At 28.6% G+C, this 9,118-nt stretch overlaps 1 protein-coding gene across 1 annotated transcript; it reads right to left on the reverse strand.

Moving 5' to 3' along the window:
- Positions 1–6,316: 6,316 nt before the first annotated feature.
- LOC121230299 (transcription factor bHLH93) lies at positions 6,317–8,521 on the reverse strand. The gene is made up of 4 exons (XM_041114869.1): positions 7,846–8,521; positions 7,603–7,770; positions 7,336–7,503; positions 6,317–6,606 (listed from the first exon to the last, which is right to left on the reverse strand). The coding sequence occupies exons 1-4, from the start codon at positions 8,416–8,418 to the stop codon at positions 6,520–6,522; spliced, it is 996 nt and encodes a 331-aa protein (XP_040970803.1). The 5' UTR covers positions 8,419–8,521; the 3' UTR covers positions 6,317–6,519.
- Between the last annotated feature and the right edge of the window lie 597 nt (positions 8,522–9,118).

A 9,118-nucleotide genomic window follows, 5' to 3' on the forward strand; every position in this document is an offset into this window, starting at 1 on the left:
AAACAACTTTATATATATAGCTTTTAGGTCGCCTCCTTCATTATTTATGCTCTCGTCTATTATAAATTAAGTTTTATAAACTTATAATTCCGTCATTAAATTTTCATTTAAGTCACTGAATTACATAAAAAATTTTATTTGAATCATTGAGCTATTAAGTTTTTTTTTTAAAAAGTTCTACCAATGAGCTCTAGGCAACGATTTGACAATCGATATAGAAGAATATATCTTAGATCCAAGTCAATTTGACAGTCAGTATCAAAGATCGAAGAAAAAACTGTTTGAATTTTAGTTCAGAGATTTGTGATATCCAAAATTATTTCATGAAAAAAAAACCAGAATTGTAGAAGAAAATGGTAAAGAGAGCTTTCGATTGGTGCATGTAGTGAGAATAAAGAATGCGATATAGTATAGATTTTAGTTCAGTGACTTAAATGAAAATTTTTAAATAGTTCAGTAACCAAATTGTAACTTTTTTTAGTTAAGTGACTATATTTTAAATTATTAAATAATCTCATTATAGGTTCTGATCATATTTGATCTTTTTGGCACAATGCCTAAAACTACCCATATCCCCTCTCTAACACATAAATAGGAGTATAATGCGTTTTAGCGTACTCGAACCCATATCCTCCTACATTGACAACAATATCAATACTAATCGAATTAAGACTCAATCGACTAGATTATTATTAAAATATATTTAATTGATAAAATTTTACATTATAATCCATAATATTACATATTAAAATAAAATTATATGGTTTAAATTCTCAATATTTCTAAGATGACTTATTAATTTCCAAAAAGAAAGATGGTGCGTTTGTATGACTTTGTGTCGTGCAAAAGACATAAAACCACGTAACTTTACTAATGATAAAATATGTAAATATTAGGTCCTTTGAAATTGATATATATTAATTAGGTCCTAGTCTATTCCATTGTCTAATTATCCATCAATTCGTCTGCTTCTGCATTCCACTTTCAACCCAAAGTGGAACCTGCAATCATTTAGGATAATAGTAATCAAAGGAATGGGACAGTATACAAATAATTTCTGTAGATTCAAGGACATCAACTAATCTTCACTAATTAACTTCGTCAAATTGAGTTGAAGACTTATTTCTTATTTGCAATGGGAAAGGTACAATTTTCATTTACTACATTTTTATATATTAAATTTTAATTTTAATCCAATTTTCACATTGCTATCTACGTGACACAATTTTCCGTTAAATCATATATAAATTATTGACATGACATTTTATTAGGTTAAAAAATAAATAAATAAATTTAAATTATTTCTATCTGAATTAAAAAAAAGCACACACTTGGGAAAATAGTTTCTTATTTTCTCCAAGAAATCCTTTTTTAAAAAAAAAAATCCAAGTGGAAATAATTTAAATTTTTTTTAACCTAATAAAATGTCATGTAGCAATTTACACTTGATTTAATGAAAAATTATGTCAGATAAATAATGGGGTGAGTGAAATGTGTAAATTGAACTATAGTTAAAGTTTGATGTATCATTTTAGAATTTATCCCTTTTTATTTTTTTCTTAAAAAAATTCATATAAACATTTTACTCAAAATTGTTAACAGCTTTAGCTATTTCAACTAACTCCTGATATTATAAAAAATTATACCAAATTAAAGTACAAAAATTAAATTTCAAGTTTGAGTGTGGTAGAAGGACCAAAGCTAAGATTTTACAATAAATAAAAAGATTAAAGGCTAAATTGACATAATCATGTTAATTAATGACAAAATCAAAAGTGCTCATTATTAATGGTTGTAAAAATTGAATGCCGATGATGACAATATAGAATTATCACAAAGCTATAAGAAAGAAAAATAATAATATATAGATTTTACGTAGAAACCCTTTCAAGAAAAAATCACGGGCAGAGGGGAAGAAAAATCACTAATGTTGAATTTGAATGATATAAGAAGAGCTTTGACTGCATCTATTTATAGGTAAAAAAAATCATATTCTAATCAATGTCAAATAGAAGCAGTATAGTAAGGTTGTGATATCAAATAGAAGAATTGTACTTCTATACGGATTCCACATGTGCAGCTTGTACCGTATCCACAGATCCCCTATTTTACCACTATTTTATCTGCTAATGATGAATAATGTATTAACAAATTAAAACAAATCTAATAGAAGCATACCTCCAAAATTTTTCATTATAATCTTAATCATGTTAGGTTGGAGTCTCAACTTATGTAAAAATGTGTAGTTTTAATTAATTAATTGATTTAATTATTAAATTAATATTTCAATTAAATATTTATAATAATCGAAAAAAATAGTCAAATTTCATGGTAGTCTTAATCATTGCTTGAAGAAATAAAGGATGAATTGCATTGAGGAAGTATAATAACTAACCTTTACACCTTCATTTAAAATATTTGAAAAAAAAAATCTAAAATGATAAATAGATTACAAATTAATGCGTGGTTTTGTACCCACCACTGTAATATAGAAAGTGAATTAAAAACTTAATTTAAACTAAATAGGATTAATTCACTTTAATGAACTTTTTACTATAATTAGGATGTGAGTGAAAAAATCTATAAAAAAAAGTTGATAGTAAAATTGAGAAGTTGAATATTACGGTTTAAATATGATTGTATGTATGTATTTTTTTTTAGATTTTATATAAAAGTATAAACAAACGAAAATATCCTCTAAATGATATTTTTTTTGTTTTGTAAAAATAATGAATTTTTGGTAATTTTACAACTAAGTTTTCTATTGGATGACACTAAATTAAAAATGATAAAAAATTATTATTTTTCATTTGCAAATCAACTACAAACAAAATATTTCATTTGTAGAACTATTGAGGTTGAAAAAGTTCCCGGACCACAACAATGAGAGCATTGTTTCTCAAGTGTGAAGGGATATTGATGAGCGAAGGCGAAATGTTTTCAAAGATGACCTTAGATGGCAACAACGTTCCAGATGATTCTGGATGAGGTGTCAGGACGACATGTGAACTTTAAGAGATGATCTCGAGATGGTTACAAATGGGATGAGGAGCTATGGGAGAGCTTCAAGATGATTCGATGGGTGATCTTGTTGTGGCTAAGGTCCTTCCTGAGGTAGTGAATCATCAGAGATAGCCTTGGAGATGATTGAGTGAGATGATTCTGATGTGACTTAGCCTCCAGAGTAGATCACTAAGTTAGTCCTTGATGAGATCATGGAAGATTTCCATGATCTCATAGGAGATGATCAATTGAGATGACCATAGGAGATAATCAAGTGAGATGATCCTGACGAGGTTTGGCCCTTTGGTGTATTATTTATTATGTCAAATACAGAAAAAAAGAAAGAGATATGCGATAGGATTATATAATAAATATTGTTTATTTAGTTTCCATTTTCCAAGAGAGCTTGGAAAGTAAAAAAAGAAGGTTTGAATGTAATTTGTCCTAAGTTCAAACTTTTTTTAAAAATATTTATTATATATGGTTGAAAACCTATTGAATAAGCAGACAAAAAATTACTGATTTGATCGATTTAACTAATAGTTTGATCTTGAAAACCATGCCCAACATAGCAAATCAACTAACTTGTCCTCTAGATATGATCTCAACATGGCTAGGCTTCCCTTGGGGTAGCAAATCCACTAAGCTAGCCTATGGAGATTATCTCAACGTGGCTAGACTTTTCCCAGCATAGAGGATCAACTAACTTGGCTTCTAATGATGATGTCAACGTGGCTAGGCTTCTCCCAGCGTAGCGGATCGACTAAGTTAGACTCTCGGGAGATGATCAGGTTGATCTCAGACTATGGAGACTTCAAGGACGTCTGTAGAGAAAGGGATAATGTTAGCGGGCACCAGAGGACTTCCGAGGCATACTCCAACTCAACTCAATGATCAGGTATAACTTAATGCAAGAAAAGAAGTTTTGAAAAAGAGGGGTAGAAGATGCTTTTCAATTGCTATGTAGTGAAGTATGACTGGTGTTTCTGTGAATGGCAGTGAATCCTTCCATTTATAGCCAATGGTGTAGTAACTTGGTGCCATGTGACGTTTCATCATTAGCTTGGTGTTGAGGTATCTTTCTGAGGTGCATTGAACCTTTGTCAAGTGGTTTTGCAAGTGGGAACCAGGTCTTAGAGGGTCTTCCGTTTGGGGCCTTGCCTTGGGCCTCGCCCAAGGCTTGTCTTGGTGAGCTTTCGTTGGATTAGCCATGTTGGGTGCTTTCGAGATCATCTTGAGGGTTTTGGTTGTCCGTTACCTTCTGTTATCAACTTTTATTTTCATCCCAACAGGAACCATAAAATATTTAAAGATATCAACTTTGTTAAATAGTAGATGAAATTTTTTAAATTGTAAATGTTAATTATGTTAAAACTTTACTTTATTTGATTTTTAAAAAAATACTTGGATTAAATTAATTCAGTTAATTGTAAAGGGACTAATTTGATAAAGATCTTATAATAGAGGAACATGTCAAGTAATTTCAACCATGTATATTATATTTTAATTTTGATTGAGTTGATCCAATCACCAATTCAATTAATATATGACTAAAAAATCTTTCATTTTTAAAAAGTTACAAAATTTAATATAAGAGCGATTTTATTTTATTTTTTTTATATTTTTATATAAAATTAATAAAAAAAATGTTTAAACCCAATATAGGATTCAACATGAAACTCCAATATTTTCAAGGAATTAAATTTTCCATTTAAACTAAAATTTCATTTGATTTTAACATCAAAATTTTAAATAAAATATAGTTTTTGTCTAATTTTTTTCACACTGTACATGTCATAATATAGTATATCTATACTATAATAAAAATCCTAATTGAGTTAATGTTATAAATTAATTGGGTACTAACTCAGTTAAAAATGACTAAATTACCTTTTTTTAAACAAATAAAAATATAATTATAGGTGCATTTATGTCTTTTAATAATTTATACAAAAATTTTAAAAGAAACATTTTAAAATAAATTATCAAAGTTTGAACTTGAAATACTCCACGAGGTGTTATGTATTATTTATTTATACTATAATTAAGCTCTTGATTGAATTGGTGTCAAGCCAACAAGATACCAATTCAGTTAGGAAATGACTAAAGGATACATCATTTTTTACAAAATAATAAATGTAACTACGAGGGCGTTCTATTTTTTTTATATATTAAATAAAACAAAAAATAATTATCCATACATGATAGGATTTAAACATGAGGATCATAGAATTCAAAGCTTTAATCGTACCATTTTGATTTTCGACTAAAACCATATTTGGTTTTTAATATAAATTTCTTATAGATATTTTATATATATATACATGATGGTATTAAAAGCATGCATGAACCTTGAATTTAACATCTTTTAACTCTTAACCAACCTTTATTTTTTTTCTTACATAAATGTTCATATCTTTCACTCAAATTTGGATTATATTGTGACACATTATACTTTTAAAGCCTAAAATGCAACCCCATTTCCTCAAAATTAGACCATATTGTGGCACATTATGCTTTTGAAGTCTAAAATGCAACCCCATCTCCTCAAGATTGGACCATGATGGCCTTGAATTTTGAGAGAAGCAAGACAAAGGAGTCACCAATAGAAGTTGAGTTTCAATTAACAATTAAGCAGCTACCTTTCCAACTTATAAGAGTCGAGATATGTTAATTATTATTTTTTACACTAAAAATTTAAAAGTTAAAATATGCTCCAAATTCTTATATTCTCTGTATATTTGAAAATTAATCTCCATATCTTTGTTTTCAAAATTTTAGTCCTTTTATTTTTCAGATTTAAAATTCAAGTCCAGTTATTAGAACCATTAAAATTCATATGTTAGATTCACTATTATGACGTATTGATATTGCAAAAAAAAAACAAAAAAAACTAATTAACTTAATAGCCATGTCATTGTACTACTAAGATTTAATAGAGAATTTTAATGATGTTTACAATATTTAAAATATTCACGCTAATATTTTAATCAAAATAAAGTATTTAGGTTAACTAAAGACATTATAAAAAGTTGATATACCAAATTATGTTAAAAATTAAAGCATAGAGGTAAAACTTTAAATTTGATCATAATATAGGGATCAAAACTAAAATTTGACCATTGCTATAAAATCTTAAAAAATAAAAATAAAAAGAATGTGTATTTATACCATGATATTATAATAGTTGAAGTTTTGGATTATGCCAAAAATTAAAATATAAATTTCAATTTTATACATAACATAAGGACCAAAATTAAAATATGGGTTAAAATTGCCTTTGGTTTGTTGGAAAATTACCAACACAAAGATGGAAAAGCTAATAAAGAATCTTGCATTAATAAACATCTCCAAATTGAAGCAATTATTACAAAGTTCTTAGTGACTAGAAATTTTTGAGTTATTTAAGAAAGGCAAAATTTACTAACAATTCCTTACTTGAAAAGCTAATTGAAATATCAGATTTTGGAGGAACATATCAAAAATATTCACCACAAGTTCCTTCTATTTCAGTCCCTATAAGCATCTTCCTCCATACCCTGCATTTCTAAATAATGCTTGCTTTATATCTTCACAACTTATTAATGTTCTCTGTTCCAAATCCTGCAATGTTAACCAAAAAAAGGTAATTAAGATTGCAAATTTAAAAGTTATGGAACAAAAATGGTAAAAGTACTATGGAAGACCTTGTATTAGGAGTTAGATCACATTTTACTCTTTATATTAAAAAAATATACTATTAGTCATTGGACGTTAAATTGAAGAGTAAACTAATCATTTTCTTAAAAAATCTATCCATTAATATGGTTGAAAATCCTCAAAAAATATTTTATAATTATTTTAAAATCACATCTAAAATGAAACAAGACAAACACTAGAAATAAGTAGAATTTTTAACAGAATGACTAAGTTACTCTTTGATTTAATCTTTTGCACTAATTTACCTAATTTGTGAGTTGATGAACAAACTGCATTAATCCTTGTATTAATGATCAAATTGCATTTTTCTCTATCTACTTAAAATAATGAGCAAGTTAATCCATGTATGTTAGATTAAAGAGTAAACTGATTTTTTTAAAAATGCCATAAATATAAATAATGGACTATCATTTGTCAAAATTCATTTGACATAGGGTTTTAAATAGTGCTTCACAGTAAAAAAAATAGATAGAGTTTTTAATAAAAGGATCTGTTTATATTTTTATATGATGTACAAAGATTAATTTATCTAATTTTTAGTTAGATAATAAAATATAAATCTTACTACTAATACAATTACCTACATGATATTTTTACCGGAGAGAAATGGTAATAAAATTTATTTCCTTCTACCTGAGAACAAGATGCTTGCAATGCAAAATCATTGAAACAGCTAATAACACACTGTTGAATCTCAAGGCCTAATGCTTCCAGTGTTGTCACTGTGGATAACAACAACCCTGGTTTCCCACTGCAACAAATCTCAATCCTTGTCTCCCCTTCTCTTCTTTCCACCTCAAACTGCACCCAAAACATGTTCATCACTTCATTTCAAGATTTGGGTATTAGAGAAAATGGTGCATTTTTAACCAAAAAAATAAAATAAAAAGAGCCAATTACCTTTGGTGTATTTCTCACAAAGATCTCATTTGATTTCCCATCCTTGAAAATGTGAGCCATGTTTAACTCATTTGAATCTGTTTCAATCTCTTGCTGCAAACTTTTAATCCTCTCCAATAGCTCCTTTGTATAATCTATAGTATCTCCAAGTATAGATGTTCTATCCATCTATTAAGAAAAAACCCAAATTAGTCCGAGAATTTATTCACACATTTATACAGGACGGGACTCGAATTCTTTCACCTTGCTGATCTTGGGAACAATTGATCTTAACATGGAAAGGCGATCATTTAGTCTCTTTCTTCTCCTTCTTTCAGCCATTAGATTCTTTGAAGGTTGTTGTCCTTCCATCTTCTTACCTCGGTTCTTCCTGTCTAAACAAGCAGCTGCCTCATTGTTGAAAACTGGAGCTTCTGGTGATTGAAATGGCTCAGCTTTGCAAGGGACTTGAACATCTAGCTTGTTAAGTTCATCAGCAAGGAAACCAGATTCTTCTTCTTCCAACATATTTGGAAATGGAGGTGGTGTATCAAAGGTGTTGTTTGATGAATCTGTGAGTTGTGGTGCTGAGAATTCATCGCCAAACGGGCAGTAAACTCCATTGAAGTAACCCAAGTCTTGTTCCAAAGGCAAAGCTGTTGAGAATTCATGGCAGAAAGTAGTTGGAAACAAACTAGTTGAAAGGTTCATATCATCAAAGCAATCAAAGTTCCATCCATTAGAGAAAACTTCATTCATTTGTGTTGGAACTGTGTCCCAATTTTCTCTTCTTAGAGCTAATAATTCCTCTAAGAAACTTTCTTCATTGATCTCCATTTTTGCTTTTTCTCTCACTTTGGGAATCGTGTCTATTATTAGGAGATGCCTTGAGAAAAAGAAAGTCTCAACAAGTTGAGGATTTTATAGCTACATAGATTGAAAGTGGGGGAGTATGATATATCCAATTTATATGATTATAGTATGATATTTGTTGTATTTATTAGCCTAAGAGTGAAATGGAATCTGCCTTTTCCTTTCTTTGTATGGGGTGATTTCATGTCTTTTTCACCGAAATCTCTCCAATAATAATGATATTAAAACCTAATATTTAATTGGTAATCCATCTGAAACTTTGACCACATTGTATACATGTATCCGTCAGAAGTGAACAGCACCTTTCAAGTTCTTTCTACACGTGCACTACTACTACGTGGGTTACCATGTCAACATTATTATAAAATAATATTATTAATCTATAAATAAATTTTTAATGATATTAATAATTATTTAAATTATAACATAACATTAATAATAATAAAACCCAATTATATGAAATTAAAGTATAAATACTAAAGCGAAAAAAAGAATGATTAGTGGGGTCCCATTTCCTTTGCCTCAAGAAATTTGGCTTAATCCACAAATTCAAAGTTAGTTGTTATGGCGTGTTTTGTTTCTTCTCATCACTAATTTTGGTATTATCTGCCCCATTGGTTCTTTATTATAACATAATTAGCTATAAATCTGCCATGTTTCTTGT

This window comes from Gossypium hirsutum, chromosome A06, assembly GCF_007990345.1.
Source record: "Gossypium hirsutum isolate 1008001.06 chromosome A06, Gossypium_hirsutum_v2.1, whole genome shotgun sequence".
Taxonomy (NCBI): Eukaryota; Viridiplantae; Streptophyta; class Magnoliopsida; order Malvales; family Malvaceae; genus Gossypium; species Gossypium hirsutum.

Bases quoted from the DNA above. Each gene is read 5' to 3' on its own strand.
- LOC121230299 (XM_041114869.1), bottom strand. From the start codon at position 8,418: ATGGAGATCAATGAAGAAAGTTTCTTAGAGGAATTATTAGCTCTAAGA. The intron at 7,771-7,845 runs GTGAAAGAATTC...TTTTCTTAATAG, and splicing joins TTGTTCCCAAGATCAGCAAG to ATGGATAGAACATCTATACT. The intron at 6,607-7,335 runs GTAGAAGGAAAT...TTAACATTGCAG, and splicing joins TGCAAGCATCTTGTTCTCAG to GATTTGGAACAGAGAACATT.